Here is a 23,734-nt window from a genome sequence, read left to right on the forward strand (position 1 = left end):
ATGCCCTCAGAGGTCTTACGGCCGTAGACTGGACCGTCCTAGCAAACAACTCCAAGCTTCGATATTATATAAAAGGTCTACGACCGAGCTAAGAGCAGCACTGCAACCTACAAAGCTGGGCACCTCCGCTGTTGGTTGCGCGATCCTACTCTGGCGTTCGAGAAGAGCTTTTCTACCTGCCCTAGTGTTGATCGCTGGAAATAACTCGTCCGGAGTTTCAACTTGGCTCGACGTCAAGTTCCCAGTGAAAATAGCGTCGTATGCTCCCTTAGACGCGGAAGAAACCGGTGCCGCCGGCGGCGCGATGCCCATCCTTTTCATGAGTAGTACCTCGCCCCGCTTATAGGTCGGTACGTGCGACAACGGCTGAGCGGCAATCCGCCTGCTCCTGATTGGTAGGGAATACTTTGTTACTGCCTTCTGCCTTGGAGGACTGGCGATCAATGGCGACTTTCTCTTGCACTGCACCTCCTCGATGAACCTTGCAAGACACCGGACAGCCTCACATGGCGTGGGCGTCGCGTCGTTGGGGGTGCGCGTGGCCACCGTGATCTCATCCTCGATGTCGAGTTGTCCCACCCGAGACGGCGTGAGCTGCGGCAGCTCCTGCATAGGATTTATTATTTGGTCATATGTATATTTCTAGTGTGATAGCATTGTTTATTAGTATGTTTTCCTTTTTCCAGTATGTAGAAAACCAATTTAATGAAAGATAAACAAAATCTGAAGAGACGGACTAATAATACGTTATGTTGCTCAACGAAGAAGAGGAAAACCCACTCATTAAACCAGAAATTAACTGCAAATTAGGAGTAGAATATAATTAATATGATTCGCCATGTCGACATTGACACATTGTATTGCATTGCTGAATGCCGTCAGCTAAGCTAGCAGTTGCGTACGTGACCTGTCGGATACTCATCAGGTGAACTGTGAATCTCAATGCATTTTTTTATATACATAAGGAATGCATGCATTAAGGGTTAATTACAAGCTGCGTGGGCTGTGGGCAGTAGGGCACCATGCATGCTACAGCCACTACCGGACTCAGTGGCTTTGCCGGCAAAGCCCAATTTGTACTCGGCAAAGGCTTTGCCGAGTGCTGCACTCGGCAAAGGACACTCGGTAAAAAATGGGTCGGCAAAGATGTCTTTGCCGAGTGTTTTTTGTCAGGCACTCGGCAAAGCCTTTGCCGAGTACCCGACACTCGGCAAAGTTGGAACCGAAAAAAAAACCTGAAAAAAATGGAAAAAGAATGGAAAAAATGGGAATTTTTTTTAATCGGTGGAGGCCCCCACCGGCCAGCGCCCGCCCATATCTGGTATTTTTCGCGTAAATTTCAAAGCAACGCGGCCGACGGGATTCAAACCCGCGACCTCCCCTACGCGCGAACCTCCTCTACCACTACACTACACTATCACTTGTGTCTGGATTCCGTTTTAGTTCCCAATATATTATACTAAACCGAGTGTAAATTGCTTGTTTGAGGCCCTAAACGAATTCAAATAAAAAAGTTGTAAACTATAAAGTTTCACAACTTTTCGAGATCTACACTTTTAGTTTAGGAAGTTTTTCCATCTGAGGTCGTTTACAAAATTTGAATTTCAAAATTTTGAAATTCAAACGCAGTTTTGCATGATAAGATGATTTCAAATCAAAAAGTTGCCAACTACAACGTTTCATAACTTTTCGAGATCTACAGAGTTTATTTTGGTTGTTTTTCCATCCGAGGTTGTTTGAAAAGTTCGAATTATAAATTTTTGAAATTCAAACACAGTTTTGCATGACAAGATGATTTCAAATCAAAAAGTTGCCAACTACAATGTTTCATAACTTTTCGAGATCTATAGAGTTTATTTTGGTTGTTTTCCAGCCGAGGTCGTTTAAAAAGTTTGAATTTTAAAATTTTGAAATTCAAACACAGTTTTGCATGACAAGACGATTTCAAATTAAAAAGTTGCCAATTACAAAGTTTCATAACTTTTCGAGATATACAAAGTTTTTTTGGTTGTTTAGTCATCTGTTCATCCGACATGGTCGTTCTAACATTATTCACAAATCTTATATATCTCTCTTGTAGTTTCATAAACTACAAGAGAGATATGTTAGATTTGTGAACAAATTTACTTTCACTTTGTCATATGAAGAAAAGACCAAAACAAACATTGTACATCTTGATGAGTTATACAACTTTGTAGTTGAAAACTTTTTCATTTGAATTAATTTACTGCTTCAAAATGTGCTTTGAAATTTTCTTTGCCAAGTGTAAAAAAAACACTTGGCAAAGAGCTTCTTTGCCGAGTGTAAAAAAACACTCGGCAAAGAAGCTTCTTTGCCGAGTGTCAAAAAAAACACTCGGCAAAGAAGCTCTTTACCGAGTGTCAAAAAAACACTCGGCAAAGAGCTTCTTTGCCGAGTGTAAAAAAAAAACACTCGGCAAAGACGTCTTTGCCGAGTACCCGAAAAACAACACTCGGCAAACCACTTGACACTCGGCAAAGAGCCGGTCTCCGGTAGTGAGCTCTGTATCACACTACGTACTGCTAGCTGCTGCAAACTAAAGTGACAACCTTGAGTTTATATGAGATCACCCAAATTAAACCTCAAATGGTGATAATTAATAAAGAACTAGACCACAAATACAGCCTGCTTCCTTCAATCTTCTTGCAATGCCCTATGCATGCATAACTAGTGAGATGCATGGTTCTTGTTAGGCAACGTGCCCGGCCCTATCTTTCATTGCTGAGTCTTAATTATTCCCTCCATCCCAAAATATAAGTAGTTTTAGTTTTGTCTAACTTCTCTAACTTTAACCAATCTTATACGAAAAAAATACACCAATATTAAAAACTCGTATACTCCGACACCAGCTGGTTGCTCAAATGTAGAGCCTGGAGAAAATGCATCTCTTGGTTTGAAGAGTTCACTCTGAATATCCTTCTCGATCTTTTTTACTACCGTGAAAAAAAATATTCAGGATTTCAGGATAAAACTATACTTGAATATGTTAACTATATATATAGATAAGATATAAGAGGAACACTCATAGTCATAGATGTCACTCTGGGGCAGGTATACACTATCTAGAAGCAATATACTAATATAGTCGTTTTTTTCCTAACAGTGTATATATACAGAGTTCAGTCTCTTTCTGGAGAAACTAATCAGATCAACTTTCTTAACGATAATAATCACATTATAATATGCAGAGAAAATACTAGCCTCACAGATAAAAGCAAATTAAACAGAAGACCTTTGATCGATTTCGACGTCAAGTATCGCAGATTCAACTCATGTGTTATGTCAGCTAAGATACTAAAATTGGCAACTTGACATATATACAGGGTCAGGATTACCAACTGAAGAAAGCCACAAGCTTTATATATATTTATCTTACTCACATTAAATAATTACATCGATCAAAGGCATTTGACCAAAGGGTTTTTATCCATAATAACATGAAACCCAAGGTAGTAAATCAGCTAGCTTTGGTGGCAATTAGTCCTCCAAATTATCCACCAAGCAGCTCAAAGACACCCCAAAACCTTCATGCACATCATCCATGCATGCATTAGGCACCTTCATTCTACTACTGCTACAAAATGTGGATTTCTCCCCTCCACGCAGAAGCAAATGAAGAAGAAGATTCCAGCAAAGAAAAGAAAAGAAAAAAGAGGCCGGTGCACCAGTAGTACGTGGCAGGGAGAAGAATCATGGAGCTTGGTGGTATCTAGTAGCCAAGGCAGTCGACGGCCATGGTGGCAGTGTCGAGGAACTGATGGAACGTGATCCCGGAGGCGGCGGCGGCATTAATGTGGCCGCACTCCACCTCGGCGTCGAAGCCGTCGTCGTCGCACGGCGGGTGGTTGAGGTCGAGCCACAGCCCGCCGTGCTTGACGCCACCGTCCGGCTTCTTGTCGACGACGATCCTCGTCGTCGTCGCCGGCGGCACCACCGGCATGATGGGCATGCCGCCCGTCATGGCGCGGTGGCGCCTCATGTGGCCGCCGAGGGCCTGGCCGATGGTGAACTCGAGGCCGCAGATGGAGCAGCCGTGCAACTTGGGCTTGGCGAGCGAGGGGTCGCCGTCCCCGTCTAGCCGTGGCTTCTTGTGGCTGGCACGGTGGCCCCCCAGCGCCTGGAAAGACGGGAACACGCGGTTGCACGTCTTGCACACGAACACCCGCTCCGGCGCCTCCCGCTCGCCGTCGCGCCCACCGGCGACGACGACCGGCAGTGGCAACGCCTGGTCCTGGGCGTGCGAGTGCGACATGAGCATCAGCACGCGCGCCATCTCGCTCTCCTGCACTGCAAACCTCTTCATCTAAAAAAATGCTTGCACTTGTCGATCAGCTCGTTCTTGCCGGTGAATCAGCTGAGCTACTCGATCTCGATTCGAAGCTAGCAAGAAATATATATATCTGAATGAAGAAGAAGCAGATCACAGAGCAGGTGTATTTATAGGATGAGGATTGCAAATGCCAAGCATAAACTAATAGACCAACCACCAATGGGTGTCAGTTACTCAGTTCTATAGCTATTAGCTAGGCTGAAAGAAAGGATTAAAATAAACAAATCACAAGTTGGCTTTCGAAGGAGACGAAGAAACAGTTGGCTTTTGCTTAGTTTTATATGCCGATTCTCAGCTTTGACAGAAGATGAGCTGCTGCAGCTGCAGTAGCGACGATGATTGGGCACAGAGGCAAGTGTGTAGACGGCGTCGATTCTCGCCGAGTCGACGCCGTGCTTTGCAAGCTTTGATGCAGCGGCAGCATGGCTGATGAATACGTAATGTTTGTGTATATAGTAATTGCAGATTTATTTACAGGGGTAAACCAAAACAGCTTGGCGCTTGTGCTTAAAGCCTTAAACTGTTCATATAAAAAAAACAAGAAGATAATGCATGTGTGTGTGGGTAAATATAATTCAGTTGGAGGGACGGAACGGAATCTTTCGGCTGAGGGATCAGAGCAGGACTGTTACTGACTCAGCTGCTGACTTTTGCAGTTCAGTTCATGAGGGCTTGTAGATTCCGTCCGGTCAATGGCTTCGTCTCTGGAACCTGTCCTGTTCTTGTACAAACTAATCCTCTGAAATCTTTTGGACAAGATACTCTGATCGAAGGATCTCTCTTTCTATGTTCTATAACCAATAGCTTTCATATTTAGGGGGTGTTTGGTTCGAGCTACTAAACTTTAGTAACTACTAAACGGTTTAGTCACTTTTAGTAACTCCAGAGTTACTAGAGATGACTAAAGCTCTTTTAGTAGCTTTTAGTCATAGTGTTTGGTTAAAAAGTTACTAAAGTGACTAAAAGCTACTAAATTTAGTAGCTACTAGGCGAACCAAACAAGCCCTTAGTCTAAATCACCATTCAAAAATGCTAGAAATCAATCTAGTACAAGAGAAGTTGGTTCATGCTTTATACCAGATACATACAAGGCAACTAAGTATCAACAAGAAAGTTTCAATTCACATTTCAGACAGTAGAAACAGTGATGAGATGGTTATTTTCTTCTGAAGGTAGTGTTCTTAAGCCAGGGTTGGGACATCCAACACTTCTAGAAGCCTAGACTACGGAGCTGCTGAAACTGAACTTAGAGCCCTTGCTTGATCTCAGTCCAAATCTCAGAAAAGTGGCATGGATCTTTATGCCAACTAGGTTTTTTATCACTTACAATAACCCTGCAGACATCCTCTGTCAGTTCAGGTTTTTTAAGACAACTAGGCCAATAGGCCAAGAGAAAACACAAAAAGATTGCATCGCCATGCTTACAAAGGTACATATGTATCTGTGTATACATATATTTATCGTTTTTTTTTAATTTTAACACTTGTTGTAAACTAATTTTAAATTTAACAATGTTTTTTTTTCAAAACTAACACTTTTGGCCGTGTCTATTGCCATGGCGCGACGAAATGCGTGTGTCACGCCATGCATGGTGGCACGGCGGGTGGCTGACGTGGCGACGACCGGAAATGCTGACAGGTGACGTGGCAGGGCTTGCCGCGCCAACGATCTTGGCGTGGCTCTGCCGCGCCCTGATCGGTGGCGCAGCAGAGCCGAATAAAAGGCCCACCTGCCCGAGCAGCAAGCCCGCCTGCCCGAGCCCGCCCACGCCTAGCTGCCGCGCCCGCCGCCGTGCCAGCGCCAGCCCGCCTGCCCGCAGCCGCCTCCCTCCCTCCCTTCCCTTCCATTCCCCGGCCGCCTCCCTCCCTCCTCGGCATCGTTCAAGGTAATGACGCACTTTTTTTCGTTTGAATGGTGGATAAAAATATTATGAATGTGAGTTAATGTTAGGAGGAAAATTATGTTTGGAAATTATGGGCTATGGTTTGGAGGAAGATATTAGTTTGATTTTGTCAATGTTAAGGTTAATTATTTAGTTAGAAATGTGTTTACCATGTATATTTTTTTGCTATAAGTGTTGGTTATATTATTTTAGTTGCAATGCAAATGATTATATTTTACAATAATTTGCGTTGTTTTGATTGATGTTTAATTTGAACTGTTTTATTAGATGGAAGACATGTTTCGGGAGCAGTTGTGGCGAAAACGGGGTCGTCCTAGAGAATTATACCCCGACGAGTCTAGCAAAGATGCCCCCGTCCCTCTTGACCTCCCTGTCCCTAACTGTGACTGTGGTCGTCCGGCCGACGTGTTTCAATACAGCGGCTCATTGCTTCTACACATATAGTCGTTTTAATGTAAGTAATTGTTTCCGTATGTTTTTTTTTATAATTTGTATTACTAGGTTACTAATATTTTGTTGGAATTTTGTTGTGTAGGCCCATGAGAGGTGCTTTTTCTTTCAGTGGATCGATGGTGCAAGATTGACCCCAGATACCTTCTTTTCGATGATTGGTGGAGAGGGCGACATCCATGAGAGCACTTCGAGCGGTGGGTTTCACCTCTCCCTAACCCCCCTCCAATGACGGCTAAGGAGAAACACTTAGCCGCAGTTAGATGACTTGAGGAACCTCCTCTGTGCGATTACGGAGATCGAGCTGTGATAAACCCTGAGAATACGTTGAAGTTTGTGTGTCCAAACAAGCACGAAGTAAGTGCAAAGTGTATGTGTTGAAATGTTGAGCTATATGTGTTCATGTACTAATGTCAATTTATTTAGGTGTTTTCAATGGCCAAGTGTCATTTCAAGGAATGGTTGTATGATCCTAAGAACCAATGGCCGGAAGAACCTCCAAAGGCAAAGCAAAAGAAGAAAAAAAGGTTAATTTACAAAGCACCTCCAGTCAAGTGCGAATGTGGTGTTAAATCCAACTATGGTTCAGTCCCTTCGGAGCTTAGAATAGGCCATTATTGCGGCCATGTGGTTGACTATGATGAGGTTGGTTATTTTTGTGGTAATCATGAAATCGTATTTGGTTTCTTTTGCTAAGACATATAAGATATAATTTTTCGTTTGAACAGAGCACTAGGAAATGCAGGTGGGAATGCTATGATGGTCAAGCTAAGTTCTTGGATGAACTAAAGGGGGAGCAAGTAATTGCACAAAAGAGGGGATACGGACCTGACTACGTCAACCTATTCGTTAAACATCACAAAGACAAAGATGCATGAGTTTGCTACAAAGACAAAGATGCGTGAGTTTGCTAGACAGCGCTGTATTTGTAACCCGATCGATGTTGGGCTTGACAAATGGGTATTAGAGAGACGGATGATGTTAGAGGAGGAGAGGGCAAGGAAGGAGACAAGGGAGGAGACAAAAGTACAGATGCAGGTCTTGAACGAGTATATTGTTGCATTATGTACCAGTGAGTGCTTAAAAGCATTTTTTTCGTTGTCTGATTTTAAATATAATATAATTGCGTTGTTAATTGATTGCATTTTATACATGAAGGATTGGATGCAGTGAGGAACATGCTACAGAGGTGGCTCATGCAAGGTACGAGAAAAAGAAGTTAGATGAGCACAGAAAGCGAGCTGGTCGCACCGTTGAATTACCGATTGTGTTGTCTGATGAGGAGGACAAGGATGAGGACGACACTACCCGAATTAATGAGCTCATCGCTCTAGCAGAGACAGACTTATAGGCGGAGGAGGAAGAGAACGCGTTCTTGTCTCAGGCTACAAATGAAGCGGAGGCCGCTTACTACAGGTGAAAGGCAGATTAGGGCAATGCAGGTGAGCCTAGCCACAACAATAGGATGTGGTTGAGGATTGGTACTCAGACAACGAGTTGCTTACTCAGTATGTTTCTGACTGAGGGTTTTTTATTGATTCGTCTTATAATTCGATGCTTTATTAATGATCAATGTAGCTATGTACTAGAAATTTCATTGTGATGTCTTATTTTCCATTTGAACTATTGATATATTGTACCCATGTATCATGTACTCGGATTACCCATGGTCGATCTTAAGTGATCCCATCCGTTTGTATCATGCGTTGAGAATTTCTAAAATGAACATAATCGAGTGAAATTATTTTGAATACGATTTGGCATTGGTTCTGCTGCGCCATAGCCTAGGTTCTGCCGCACCATAGCCCATGGCACGGTAGTGACGCGCCATGCCTTACGGCACGGCAGCACCTGGACGCGGACAGAAACCGACCAGCCTTAATTGTAACTGAACGGGAGCTGTTGCCGGTGCTGTAAACAACTACAAGTGCTGCCGCGACCGTGTGTAAGTTGAAACAAATATGAAGCAGATAACTGGATGACAAGTTGCCACATAACATTTTCATCGGTTCATGAGTCCGCAAGTTTTGGACGACAATATTCGTTCGATATAAGTATGACATAACGAACTAAGTCCCAGGAATGTAAGGATCCCTCGAACGCCTCTTCGAAACCTTGTCATTCGGTGGAAGAAGGGGGTCGTCGTACTCCACCTCAAGAAGGGGTTACATCTGGTGCAGTGTGGGAGGGACCATCATGTTACAAATTGATATACAAAGGGTTAGAGTATTCAAATTAACATTATGTAGCATTGCAAAATTTGAACTACTTGTTATGCAATACGAACACAATATGAAAGCACCTGCTGCACTCGTCTTCTATGCCTGCTAGCCTTGTGACCAGATTCTTTACAAACAGAGCAAAGATTCCTGCCACGAGTCTCGTTGAAGTCTCCCCCTCCGTACATGTCTTCGTCATACCCTCTCATAGTGTCCATGTCCCCCTTGAGTCGTTTCTTCTTCCTCCTACCCTTCCCTTCCTTCATTAGATCCAAATACGGCACGTAGTCATAACCATTATAAGGTGGCCACTGTTTTAGGTCAGGGTATGGCTCGAAGCTCATCTCCCAAATACTAACGGTGTTCGAACAGAGATACAAGGGTGACATATATGGTAGATCCTTATAGTTGTATTCGCGAACCCTACAGGCTGTGATCATATGAGAGCAAGGGGCATGCATGATCTGAGGGACGTTGCAACTGCACTCTACCTTTTCAAGATCAACTCGGTAGTTTCGTCCACCATAACATTCGCCGCCCAAGCTTGTGCCACCTTTGCCCCATACACTGAAGATATGGCGGCGGGGTCCATACAGCTCGGCGGTGTGGTGCTTGGCTAATTCCTTGACCTCCTTCAAATGTTTAGCTCTGGCCTTTCCAAAACGTCCCTGCTCAGCTATATTCCTCTAGGCAAGTTCCCACCTCTTGATAAAATATTCATTGCACTTATGAAAGGAGAACTTAACAATTCTAGACACATGCAATGATCGAACTCCGGTGAATACATGGTTGAAGGACTCCGAGGAGTTAGTGGTCATGATGCCATACCTGAAACCCCCCTCGTCATATGCTAACGCCCACTGAGCCTTCTGTTCTATCTGCGCCTCTAACCAGGCCTTTCTCTCTTCATTTACCATCTTATCTAGTTCTCTCTTCGTCTCCTTGAACTGGTGCTTTGTACGTACACAACATAGAGCCTTTACCTTGTCACATACCTTCTGCTTCCGCTGACGCCACCAGAAATTAGCAGCAAAGTGTCTCATGCACCATCTATGCACTAGAGGCGAGAAACCATCTATATGCTCAGCTACAGCATTAAGAAGCCCTAGGTGACAGTCCGAGATCAAACATATAGTCCGAGATGGGCCAAGCACTTGTACACGTAGAAGCCGCATGAACCATGACCACGATTCATTGTTCTCTCCCTCTGCCAAAGCAAAAGCCATGTGTACTATCTGGTCCTCAGGATCAACAGCATTAGCCATCATCAAGGTGCCCCTGTACTTTCCTGTCAGGAAAGTGCCATCAACAAGTACGACTGGCCGACAAAACTGGAATGCATATTCCGTTTGCGCGAACGATCAGAACACACGATAGAGGACATGCCTCAATGAGTCCCAAAAACACATCCCTCCGGTGTCTACAAACCATTTCAAGCCAGGGTTGTAGTAATGCATTGCACATAAGATGCGGGGCACCCTCTTGTACGCTTTCTCCCAACTACCCCATCAAATCGCTAGGGCAATTTGCTTAGCACGCCAAGTCTTTCCGCACTTCACATCGTACTTAACGAATTCAGATATGGACTGTTGTAAAGAAGACACTGAAATGTCATTATTGTCATCAATGAGCCCCAATATACGATGGGCAAGGTAACGTGTAGTGAGCTGCTGATGATTTTCCTCCCCCCTATTTGATAGGCAAGTTGGGGTTCGACAACTTTACTTATCCTCCACCTGCCATCACTCTGTCTCTTTCGTGCATTTAACCTCCACATACAACTATTTTTGCATATCACATGGTACCTCAACTCCTGGTCCGAATGAGTGACGGTGTATGGCCTATGGTGATACACAGTATGGTCCTAAAGAAAGAGCTTCATCTCTGACATTGTATTGAATATCATCCCCTTCCTAAGAGTTTCTTTCTCATGGCCATACAATAATTTTCTACACATCTGGAGACCGGTGTCACAAACTATCATATCGGTCATGCTGACATCCCTATAGTTCGGAACACCCTTGAAAGGTACGTTCATCGACCTTAGTTGTTGAAGCTTAGTCGCTGTGTAAGGTGGTGGTGGAACGTACTGTGAAGCGCCTCCTATTCTACCCCATGAATCATAGGGGGTACCACCCTCAGGCAAACATGTGACTAGTCTACCCTGAGCCGGCATAGTATGAAGTACCTCAGTTGGTACTGGTAATGGCATAGCATGAACCGGTACTAGCATGGCATCAACCGGTGTTGGCATAGCATCTGTACCTCCTTGGCCATCATCAGAATCGTCTGAATCACTGCTAACTACATCACCGATCATGTCCTCCTCCTGCTCCTCCTCTTCCCGTTCGAACTCATTCACATCGAAGTCATTGCTTATACAGCCTAATGCAGTTGAATGAAACTGCTCCTGCGTCAACTGACCATCCAAATCCATGTTATCCTGAGTTGCTCCCCTTCGACCCCTAATTCTTGTTCATTGCCTCCAAAACCATCAATGGACGAGTCGTCCTGAACACCCTGCATCCTGTACCCATTCTCCATCACCACCTCAGTCATGGGCATATTGGAACCTTGGAGCACCTTAGTGTAGTGGGACCAGTGAGCAGGGTCGCGTAAGGGCATGAGGACATAGTGTGCCCTAGTCTTCTCAGTATTAAACATCTCCTTCAGTGTGAAATCACCGTCAAACTTTGCATTCAAACGGACACAAAGATCGCTGAAGCTAGGAGGTTCATTAAACCATTCCAATTCTTCTTCCATATCCTTAAACATACCATCTTCTCTCTTAACACTTCATCCATATAAAACTCTAACACAACAATCCATCTGTAAAAGCATTTTAAGAAACTCCATCGAGTCGTCGAAATCGTCGTACGTAATGTCCATAGTAATATTAATACCTATTCTAACTATAACTATACTAACTAATCTAATATTAACATCTATACAAGGCTAACTACAACAACTAATTAGACTAAATCCAATGTATAACTAGACTCACTAACTGTACGAACTAAACTACCTAACTTTATTATCTATACTAACTTACTATATTATCTATACCAACTAAACTAACTAACTTTACTAACTATACTTTACTAATTATACTAACTTTATTTATTTTACTAACTATACTAACAATGTCGATTCAATCAACAAATACACTAGGGGGTACCTCACGGCAGCAGTGCTCGTCCTCGGCGGCGGTGGCGCGCTAGACTGGGCCGGGAGGCGGAGGCGCGGGCGCTGGCCTCGGCGGGCGCGGCGGCCAGCCACCGTGCGTGGCCGGAGGCGGTGGCTCACCGACGTGCGGGCGCAGCGGGCGGCCGACGGCCGTGGCGTGCCGACATTCGTCTCGCGGCGGCCAGGCGCGGGAGGGCACGGCCAGGCGGGCTTGCTGCTCGGGCAGGTGGGCCTTTTATTCGGCTCTGCCGTGCCACCGATCAGGGCGCGGCAGAGCCACGCCAAGATCGGTGGCGCGGCAAGCCCTGCCACGTCACCGGTCAGTATTTCCGGTCGTCGCCACGTTAGCCACCCGCCGCGCCATCATGTATGGCGCGGCACAGGCATTTCGTCGCGTCATGGCAATAAGCGCGGCCAAAAGTGTTAGTTTAAAAAAAACAGTGTTAGATTTAAAATTAGTTTACAAAAAGTGTTAAAATTAAAAAAAATCTATTTATCCAGCTTGATCTATGACGAGATTGCTAAGCGTCTCATCGCTGCTCCAAATGACGCATTGCATCTGGTCGCTTGATCCCCTTTATTATGAGTTCGGACCTCATAACGCTGCTGCTGCTGGTACTAGACTACTAGTACTAGTGTACTACTACTACGACTGCTGTTGTGTAACAAGTATCAGAAAGAAATACGTCTCTTCCGATTTGCACCTACTTGATACTTCATCGTCTGAATGGCCACATAAACAACCATCTGAGTAGTGGGATCTGAGGCCAAAATCAAACGGAGCAGGTTCGCGATGATGATTGGTTCTTGCATTGGTTGTGTGCCGATGTTGCATTGCTTGATTGGACTGAGCACATCAATTATTGCCTGTTTGATGTAAGCAGAAAGGAACTTGGGTCTAGTTTATATATAGTTCACTTCTGCTTGTTGCAACTTGCAAACGTGAAAACATAAAAAGGTATCATATGGTGGTGCTAAAGCAGATGCATTTGTTGATGTTCAATGCATGGATTAGGAGTTTATGGCGTCTCCAACTGCGCCACACGGTGGCAGTGTTTGATGGGGATGAAATGGAATCTTCCTCCTATTCACATTTCAGAAAGAAGATATTAAACCAACCTTTTTATCAGTTGTATCACACTGCAGGTCAACCAATATAGGAAGTACAGTACTGAAGATCCCATCAGTACAGAAAGGAAAATAAAATTCATCGGGTCAAGTTTTTATCAGTTATGTCAGTAAGGCTGTATTTAGTTCCTAAAAAGTTTCCAAAAAAGTGCTACAGTCGCCATCACATCGAATCTTGCGATACGTGTATGGAGCATTAAATGTAAACGAAAAAAAACTAATTGCACAGTTTGGTTGGAAATCGCGAGACGAACGTTTTGAGCCTAATTAGTCCATGATTGAACATTAATTGCCAAATAAAAACAAAAATGCTACAGTAGCCAAATTCCTAAATTTCACGAACTAAACATAGCCTAAGTAGATATATGACCATGCATAACTTTTTGCCGCATCTCACAGTTCTCATCATGGTAGCAGCACATTCAAGGATAAAAAAAATTTGCGAACGACAGTTGGCAAGATGGTCCCTTGTGCTGCCTGAAGAAACATAACCCCCTCACCAGTTCACAACGATTCTTCTCTCAACTCAATATAAAACTGGAAATTGATGTCTTCATTTCCACAAGTTGTATAATAGATTAAAAAAACCTCGATGCGCACACATTGAGCGTGGCATGATGTTCATCTCAGCAGTGACAGATGCTACATTATTCTTTAGCGGTCGCTGATGATTGGTGCTCAAGAGTTCTACTTGCCCCTGCAACTTCACCTCATTAGCCTAGACCTAATCATGATGAACTTGCAACAGGAGACAGGCCATGGACACTGCATGGATAAAAGTGCCTCTTTTCCCCCTGTCCCTCTCAATTTGAGCTTGCATCTTGAATTGCGCCTGCCGTTCTCCGCATATAAGAGATATATAAGAGACCAAAAGAAGAATTTTGCTTCGTGATTTGCTTCATGATTCCGCAAGCGCCGCATCAGAAACCCAGGATCCATCTGTTTGTCAAACCTATGAGGGAATTATTTACACCGGCTCGGCTCGGCCTTCGGTGCCCAATGATTAAAATTTTCTTGTGTTGACTTGCTTGGTAGTTACTTGTATAGTTATTAAAACCAGAGTTCTTGGCTCTGCAGTATCAAAGAACAAATCTGGTTCCTTACTTCCTAGTGCAAAATAATTCTTTTTCCCACTTCTTGAAACTTGCTGATCATAACTCCTATAAATTAATAAATGGGATTAGAAAAATCAATGCATACTGCATCCATTGAGTCAACGAGTATAATTTCTGACAGAAAAGAAGGCAAAAAAGATAGAAATGACATGTTCTCTTAAAAAACCGACACGTAGTTGTCCTGCGTGTTCGTGAGAAAAACAAAGCAGGTGAAAAGAATGGAAGCTTGAGCTGTTTCTGTTTTCTGCATCTTCCTTCTCTGAATATTTTTTGTGGCAATGCAGTGTGCCGACCACTGTGTGCAGAAGAATCCTTCAACGAGCAGCACTACTTCAGCTAGCTACTGCTGATTCAAAAGGCTGATTGCATATATATAATCTAATATGATACTATGCGTGTTTCGTCATGGTCTTCAAAGTGCAATTTCAGACTGCGAAAGGCCAGAATATTTCTTGGGGATCAAGGGGCAGATTAGCATCCCCTGCTGCTTAAGAGCCAGCATGCTGATTTTTTTCTGAAGAAACGAGGAAGAATCAGGACCTGCGTGCAGTCTCAAATTAGGTACTGACATCTGATTTTCTGAAGATATAAGTTGTAAGAATGGATCAGAAAACAATGACCATGAGAGTCCAGCGTTTTCTTTAGGCCCTGAAGAAGATGCTGGTTTTGATTCAGTTTGTTCGCCATGTTTTGCCACTTCTCTCTTCCTGCGGTGCTTGTGCGGTTACAGGCCTCCCCAAACAGAAAATTAAGTGTGGACTTCAAAATCAAGTGTGAGTTGTATAGTTTATGCTACGAGGTGATGCTGCTCTGATGGTGCTACCCATCAACAGCAAATCTTTATCCATTGAGGGATATCTGTTCACTACTACTCCATGAGATAAGTGGTAGAACATGGCGGGTTTTCTTTGTTTGTGACCTCCCTTAACGTTGTTGAAAAAAGCTAGTCCATGAGAAATGTAATGGAGATGAAGTGATGAACTAACAAAGGACTTTCAGCAGAGACAGCAGTAGGCCATATGGCGGGTTTTCTTTGTTTGTAACCTCCCTTAACGACGACTTACTCTTTCATTTCATGCACAGTGGAACAGTATCTTCATACAATGGCATGGACAAAAGAGAAACAATTGTGGCATGATGAACATTGTGGTGTGATGAACTGCCAATTTGGTGTTCTTTCATGAATTGCCAATTGCTCTCCCACGCATGTCAAAGGAGAGGTGAGCTAAGAAAACCTTCTGCTGCCGCTTTTCAGAGGGAGTCGAGTCGCTGTCAGGTGACAGAACACAAACGAGTTTCTGCGTTCAAGGCTGGAGATCCACTGTCCCTGCCTCTTCTAGCTTCTTCTTCTTCTTGTTGGGGTCCAATGCTTGATATTGCTTGCGTCCCTCTGCACGCACCCAGCTCGTCCCAACCAAATATTGTATGGTTTTGGTCGGCGTCTCCACGTAGGTCTCCACTGTGATGATGCAGACTGCTCTGTTTTTCTGAACGGATCTTTCCGCGGATTGAATTGAAGTAGTATCTACTATGAATCAGACAGGGACAGCACAGGGGTTCGGAGAGAAGGGCCGGGGTTAGCATCTCGTAGTGCTTGCTACTATGGTTATGGTTAGGGCATCTTCAGGAGCCTTTCTATATCTCACTCTCTAAATTATCATTTAGAGAGCTATATGCATAAAAATCGTTTTCTATATTTTTTTCATTCTCCAACAGTTTTTCTATCTTATGCGCACTCTAAGGAGTCATCCTCGTCTTCTATTCTTTGCTAGCGAAAAATCCAGAATAGAAGATGGCTATATTTGGATGACTATTTGGAACTTCTATTTTTTGCTAGGGAAAAATCCGGAATAGAAGACCATTTGGAGAAGCTGCGGTAGTTTTGCATCAAAATCTCTATTCCTAGCATTTAGGAAGGACATGGAGAGTCTCTTGAAGATGCTCTTAGGGCACTAATCACGATACTTATGTCAAGGATCACTGCATTTGTATGTTTGGTGGAGGGGTATTTAATTCAAAATTCAGTGGATTAACCAAAAGTTTTCTTTATTTTAACCACGGTTGGTTGTCATGGTTTTGGGTAATCATTTCTTTCACCCTTAACCATGGCTGGTTGTCATGGTTTTAGGTATCATTTGGATCAATTTCTTCGTGCTTCTTTGCACCTCTCGAGGCACACAAGTAACCTTGATAAATCAAACAAGAAAGAAACTGACGCAGAAATAGCAGAAATAAGTTGCCTGCAGCAGAACTCGGGGAATTAGGGGACCAGCTCTTATAGTCCGCAGTGAAGGAGGCGTAGGACGCTGCCGCCCACAGTCCAGTTCATGAAGCCCATTACACAATTTTTTCAAACAAAAGAGTTGATATAGATGATACTAATGAATCTTTTCCAATGTAATAAATCTTGTGATATCATGCTATCAAAATTTGACAGGGAATGAGAAATCCTTGTCTAGTATGCCTACATTTCCTGCTACAGAACTTCATTTTTCCTCCAGAGATAACTTCACTGCTCATATCAAGGAACATACCATATAATACAATCAAACTAAGTCTTGGAGAATGGAAGAAAAAAAGAGATGCTACAATCATCTGGTTTGCTCAGGCCCTCCATCAAGAGATGACTGGTGACGCCAACTGTCATTAGACCTTAGCAGCTGGCTTGTTTGGGCACTCTGATGAGAGGTGGCCAGAGATGCCACACTCATAACATGTCCGTCTCTTCTTTTTCTTTGCAGGTGCAGATTTTGTGTCTTCACTGGCCTTCTTTTCATCAGCAATGACTGATAGTACAGTATTTGAATGATTGTCAGGCTTCTCCATATTGCAGACAGGCTCAGCAGCCTTTTTGTTGGGGCAAGCCGAGGAGAGATGACCAGAGATGCCACACAAATAGCATTTTCGCCTCTTCTTTGAAGCTGCTGGATTTGATTCATCGCCAACTTTTGTTTCCTCAGACATGATGGTAGTTGCAGGTTTTGCATCATCAACAGGCTCTCTGTTGTTCGGAACAGAGTCTGATGCCCTTTTGTTTGGGCAAGCCGATGAGAGATGGCCCGGAGTTCCACATTCATAACATGTCCGCCTCTTCTTCGATGACGCCGTGGCTGAGTCAACATTAGTCTTCTTCTCATCAGAAATAAATTCAGAATCCTTCTTATTTGGGCAAGAAGAAGAGAGGTGCCCAGGGATGCCACATTCATAACATGTTCGCCTCTTCTTTGAGGCTGCTATGACTGAGTTAGCATTAGCCTCCTTTTCATCAGAAATTACATCAGAATCCTTATTTGGGCAAGCAGAAGACACATGCCCAGAGGCGCCACATTCATAGCACTTCCTTACTTCAGAATCCTTCTTATTTGGGCAAGCGGAAGACACATGCCCAGGGGCGCCACATTCATAGCACTTCCTTGCTTCAGAATCCTTCTTATTTGGGCAAGAAGAAGAGAAGTGCCCAGGAGTTCCACATTCATAGCATGTCCGAATTTTACTTTTCAATTGATCTGAGTTCCCATTATCATTGACTTTTTGGTTATCCTTTTTCGGAACAGCACATCTGATTCTGACTGGGCGCCCCTTGAGCACCTTCTGGTCGAGCTTCAAAGCAACAGCAAGAGACGTGCCATCAGAAAAATCAACATGCGCGTAACCTTTGAACTCACCTGTCTCCTTGTCTGTTCCAAACCGGATGGACGAAATTTTGCACTCAGAAAAGAACTTTTTTAGATCATCATCTGTTATATCCCATGGCAGATTTCCAACATATATCCTATTATATCCCTCTATCAACTTTGGTGCAAAATCTTCCTTCTCACGGTTAAGTTTGTAAGGCTGGATTTTCAGATAAAATCCTCCCCTGAAATGGTTATCAAGAATGTCACTACCCATGATTAAAACAATGAGGGATTACACACAGAAGGCTGTATGCTTACATATCTGCACCATCCATAGCTAATGCCCTCTGTGCGGCAGCATCAGTCTGAAAAAAGAACAGTTAGTCAGATACCTCAGAATACAATTTCCAAAAAATAAAAAAGTGAAACACATTGTTATAGCAAGCTGTATGAAAAGAATTGCAGAGGCAGTCAATGCAGATATTCCAGTTGATTTCTATGATTCTGTGGAATTAACACGGAAGTTAAGATCATACAGTTGGAACCTGATGCATCTAAAGTATCTGCTGAACATACAGTTTCTAATTCCAGGTCAGTTAACAAGTCAAACTGACATTTGGATATAATTAAGGAATAAGAACTTTGAACATTATACAGACCAAACTTTGCATACGGGATAAGAATTTGATGTGCCAAACAAACAGGAATGCTAAACTAAAAGAAGCAAAACTGGCTCAGAAACTGACCTTAAAAGTGAGAATTGCAATACCCCTGAATTTCCCGCTCTCGGGAAAAGTCATGCAGTCAATCACTGTGATACTGCCACATCCTTCAAAGAAACTTCTTATGTCATCCTCAGATGAATAGAATGGGATGCCACCAACATATACCTTCTTTATACTTTGCTCCCTGAAATATAGACGCGACACATTACACAACATTCAAGAGAGGAAGCATCCTACTATGAGCGAAAGCAAGTTTACAGTCAAATAAGTTGGTGACTTAACTCTTTATGTGTTATATTATCGCAGCCAGAAATGGGTACGCTCTTTTTATCATATTATCACACTACTTTAGTAATATAATAGCAAAAACAGCACAGACCCAAGTACAAGTTAAACCCCTGGATTTGTCCATGACCTACACAGTAAGCAAACTCATTGTACTAGCATGCTCTACAAGAGTGTCTGATCTTATTGGTTCTCACAAAGACAGCATCTTAACAATGTTTCTCCTATTTCCATGCCCAGCCATGTTAATCAAACAAGAATGGGGCTTGGGACATATTCGGATATGAAGTTCTTTTTGAGTTTTGGGAAAATGCTAGGTTTAACAAAATAACTTGGTTTTCGGTACTAAGAGGTGTTTGGTACTAAGAGGTGTTTGAATGTAACAAATGATGAAGATTGAAAACCACAGTATTGCTACAATAGTCTCTTGTAAGTTTTTGAAAGTTCATCTACGACCTCTTTTATAAACGCAGATATTATATGGCCACAGTTTCTAAAACTATAATTTCTTGATATCATGTTTGTAGAAACTAAGATATCCAAACAGGTCCTGGACTCCTGGTTGTTTTCAAGAGCACAAAAGCACCAATCTATCAGGCCCTAACTCACCTATGCTCAGCGACTATAGGATTGTCGGACCCGACAACAGTTTTGGCCATTTCCACTTTGTGATTCTGCTGCCTGAAACAAAGATGTAAAGCATTACACAACTAGTTCCGACAAAGATCACACCGTACAAGCTTCGACTGCAGAATTGCTCCATCACCTACATTATTTCCAAGTACAAGAGCATCACTATATTGTACCCTGGCTTACCTATTATCTGCAACAATGTGATTGTTGGACCCAACAGCAGGTTTGGTCACTTCCACCTTGTTTATATTTTGCTCGCTGAAACAAGAGCATACAAGGCCAACAAAACGTTATACAACTACTAAAAGTAGCTTCAGCACACTAAAATATTTCAAAAGATGTTAACAACATCAAGCAACCTAATACAACTATAAGCTGACAGAAAAAATAGTGAATTCTTTTCTTTTAACAACAGTAACAATAATAATGTAATGGCACACAATTAGATCACAGTACAGTAAGATGGCTGACCCAAAGCCGAGTATTAACCCCTGTATTTGTTGATTTTATATCTTATACTGAGCTCACACTATGCGAGCATGCTATTGCTATGAAGATTTCACGAATTCAGTAATCCTTCTGGGCAAAAGAATCAACTTTCCAAGCCCAAACTCACCTATCCTCTGCCTCGACAGGCTGGTCAGACTCAGACCCAGCAGCAGAATCGGCCTCTTCCTTGCCCTCCATTTCCGCCCCCGTCTCCCCATCCACCTGCTGCGTCTCCGGCTCAGCGGCCGCCGCCGCCGCGGCCTCGGCCTCCATCAACCTCCTGATCCTCCTTTTCTCCTTCTTCTCCTTCCTCCTCTTCTCCCTCCTCCGCTCCATCTCCTCCCTAATCTCCTCCTCCGTCTGCCGCACCATCTCGGGAAGCGACTTCTTCTTGGGCTTCCGCTCCCTCTTGGGGCGCGGCCGCTTGGAGGATAAGAGCCGCTCCTTCACGGCCTCCACCTCCTCGCCATGCGCCTCCGCGGCGGCTTCGCCGGCTGGGAGGAGCGCGTGGAGCTTCTGCTTCAGCTTCTTGCGCGCGAGCACCATGGCTGCTGCTTCGAGTTCGGCGGCGGCTGCGAGGTTTTCGTGGGAGAAGAAAAGGAGAGGGAGGAAGAGGTTTTAGTGGGCCCGTTGGGCTTATAAAGACCAAACTTGGCCTGATCTCTCACTCGTCCACTTATGTGCCACTAAAGCCCAGTACATGAGCTTCAATGTGGCCCAGGCTAAAAAGGCCCATTAGGTGGCCACTCGACTACCCAAAGCCGCAGCGTGAACCCTAACTGATCCAGAGCGATCGAAGCTGACGACGATGGCCGGGAAGGCAGCGGCCGCGACGGCGGCGAGGTGGGCAGAGGGGTACCCGTGGAGGGAGAAGCTGGCCAAGTACAAGGGGGAGCTCGGGAAGGGGGTGTGGGGGTACTGGGAGCTCGGCGCGTGGAAGCCGCTCGGCATCAGCGCCCGCAAGCGCGCCCGCGTCCGCAAGGAGGTGCTCCTCGCCGGCGAGGACTGGACCTATGACCCGCCCCGCGGGGAGATGCGCACCAAGCGCAAGGGCCACAAGTGCGACCGCATCTCCGCCGAGAAGTAAGCGCGCGCATCCCCTGCATCCCTCCCCTCCATCTGTGTGTTCGGTTTGCTCACTGGGTCAGTTGATTGATGTTACGTTTCTGTTTCCGTTTCTCAGGCGAGCAAATACTGTTGAGCTGATGAAAAAGATGCCCCAGATGCTGCTCGACTACAAGGTTTGCCTCTGCAGTTTATCTTCTAATACGTGTTGTGCGTTTACATTGCAATCCAGTGTGCGCATACATCCTGCACTAGTGCACTGATGTTAGCGACTCTTGCTTAAAATCATGCCAATTTGAAGCCATTATGGTTTAGATGTATCTTTTAGCTGGTAGTTTTCGATTGCTCAGAATCTAGCAAACTTCCTGATGTTTAGCTGGGTTGAAGACTACTTAGCCTAACATAATAGCCTCTCACATTAAGTTTCTGTTGTGCTGAACTGCTGAACAATACTTACCCTATAGGTTTGCGTCTGCCTCATCTTAGTTTATCTTCTGCTACCTGTTGCACATTTACATTGCAATCCAGTGTGCACATACATCCTGCACTGATGTTAGCGATCCTTGTGTGAAAGTGAAACCATGCCAATTTGAAGCCGGGATGGTTTAGATGTATTGTTTAGCTGGTACTTTTGGATTGCTCCGAATCTAGCAAACTTCCTGATACTTAACATGAGTTTTTTGTTGAAGACTACTTATCCTAACATCAGTTGTTTTAGGCTTTTAGCTTCGTAGCAGCTAGCCAGAAGGCTATCTTGGTATTTCCCCTGGAAAATTCCTTCAGCTGCTATATTTTGGCTGGAATGCTAGCTTATGCAGGATTGCAGGTAGAGGTGTAGTTGGGCTTGGGCAACAATTAGATTTGGGATTGTCGTCACGGCGTTAGCATTAGCATAATTTGGTTGTCCCGTATTGTACACCAAATATATTTGGGACCTAGACTGGACCAAATATATTTTGGGATCTAGATTTAAGTCTAATCTTTATTTTAAAGAGAAGCTTGTGTTTGTGGGCTGGTTCAGTGATACCATAATTTAACAACAGATAAGCATTTGCGTTTGAAAATAATTGGATCCTATGTATAATGATATTCTGCATCAAGCTACTGGTTTCAATCGGATCAGCAGCTAACGTATCATTATGAAATCAGTGAAACCAAAGTCTTACTGCTGCACCTGTAATTGAGCCCTATCAGTCTTTAGAATCCTAACACCTACAGCCGGTCGTCAACCAATTAAATTTAGCTTGTCTCATGCCATCAAGGGTAAATCAACTTTCTAGTTCAAAGCACTCAAACGAATGTTCTTTGTGAGTCAAAACAAAAGGCTGAGATGAAACATTGGAGTATTTTCTAAAAAAGTTAAGATCCCAATTCGAACATACCATCTGCCAATGGTCCGCTAGGTATATGTTTAAATTTAATGCAAGATTTCCATAAAGTCTACAATCCAGCTTATAAAATAAACATAAATAAAATACCTAAAGCAGTAAAGCAGACCCATAGATTCTGTTGGTGCACTGATATAAGGGTCGGCAATTCTACTGCACTGATGGCAAGATTTCCTGATGGTTGCTCGCCATTATCTACTTTGCTAGTCTAGTAATAATATTCACATAATTTTGGAAAATATTTTCTAAAACTGTGGTACTAGTTTCGTCTAGCGGCCACTCAAATAGTTAAATATCTGTTGTCGGTGATCCAGCTTTTTATCCTGCATTGACCTTGGTGCACAAAGATGCTATGTTTGTGTTTTTAGACCAAATGTAATGATAGCTATGATAGTGACCGAACGAAGGCATCCCTTGAAAAAGATCTGACTGGCTCATCTGTCTGTTTGGCTTGAAACTTTTTTCCACCAGAAACGTAGGTGGGAGAAAAAGATGAAAGAGGAGGAGAGCGGCAAGAGTTGATATCAAACAGCTCATCCATGGTGCTGCTCTTCCTAAATAAGGTTCAAACTTTATTCAGGAGGTTTACAAGATGGCTAGATTCTGACGCATCATTTCTTTGGTGGATTCCTTCTCTCCTGTGATGCAACTTTGGATGCGCAATCCTGATTGTAATACTTTCCAACACTTGTGCCACTGGATCATGATTTTAGTGAGCCCCAACTTCTGCAGAACTAGTATTTTGTTGAGACAAATCAGCTATAAGCATACCTTTGTGTGCAATAAATTTGTTCATAATGTAAGATCATTGCTGTTAGTCTTTTTTGAGTTTGTGTTTGCATTTGTTTACCCTTACCGGCAGAAGAATGGTTGTTCGATAAGCTTGTCCTTGTGTATGATCATTTGCTTTAGCTACTTTCGGCTGCCGCCGCAGCTTCAAAACTGCAAACTGCTGTAGCACAGCCAGCTGTATTTTTTATTTACCGACCGAAGAATGGAAGATCCTTTTCTGAAGATAAGATTGAAAGTATGTGGAGAATGGTTAGTACCGCCCCCAGTTGTTGCCGGAAATCTGAAAACTTTCCTGCACAAATTTTGCTCCACTCAGTTAGTGGCAACTTGCTCTATCTTTCCGCTGATATGCTATATGCTATATGCTAATGCTTGTGCTGCTTGAAAG

The 23,734-nt window shown here is 43.6% G+C and overlaps 3 protein-coding genes across 3 annotated transcripts; 1 reads left to right on the forward strand and 2 right to left on the reverse strand.

Moving 5' to 3' along the window:
* Window positions 1–3,370: 3,370 nt before the first annotated feature.
* On the reverse strand, window positions 3,371–4,407 carry LOC136514339 (zinc finger protein ZAT12-like). Its single transcript, XM_066508318.1, has one exon. It carries the CDS (start codon window positions 4,322–4,324, stop codon window positions 3,731–3,733), a length of 594 nt encoding a protein of 197 aa, XP_066364415.1. The 5' UTR covers window positions 4,325–4,407; the 3' UTR covers window positions 3,371–3,730.
* Window positions 4,408–16,612: 12,205 nt separating this feature from the next.
* Window positions 16,613–20,774, reverse strand: LOC136512519 (phragmoplastin interacting protein 1-like). The gene is made up of 6 exons (XM_066506484.1): window positions 20,229–20,774; window positions 19,796–19,870; window positions 19,589–19,660; window positions 18,716–18,878; window positions 18,288–18,334; window positions 16,613–18,211 (listed from the first exon to the last, which is right to left on the reverse strand). The coding sequence occupies exons 1-6, from the start codon at window positions 20,645–20,647 to the stop codon at window positions 16,999–17,001; spliced, it is 1,989 nt and encodes a 662-aa protein (XP_066362581.1). The 5' UTR covers window positions 20,648–20,774; the 3' UTR covers window positions 16,613–16,998.
* A 53-nt stretch (window positions 20,775–20,827) lies between these two features.
* On the forward strand, window positions 20,828–23,371 carry LOC136512521 (uncharacterized). The gene is made up of 3 exons (XM_066506485.1): window positions 20,828–21,184; window positions 21,285–21,342; window positions 23,026–23,371. The coding sequence occupies exons 1-3, from the start codon at window positions 20,910–20,912 to the stop codon at window positions 23,074–23,076; spliced, it is 384 nt and encodes a 127-aa protein (XP_066362582.1). The 5' UTR covers window positions 20,828–20,909; the 3' UTR covers window positions 23,077–23,371.
* Window positions 23,372–23,734: the final 363 nt, after the last annotated feature.

The sequence above is a fragment of the Miscanthus floridulus genome, chromosome 16, assembly GCF_019320115.1.
Source record: "Miscanthus floridulus cultivar M001 chromosome 16, ASM1932011v1, whole genome shotgun sequence".
NCBI classification, from domain to species: Eukaryota; Viridiplantae; Streptophyta; class Magnoliopsida; order Poales; family Poaceae; genus Miscanthus; species Miscanthus floridulus.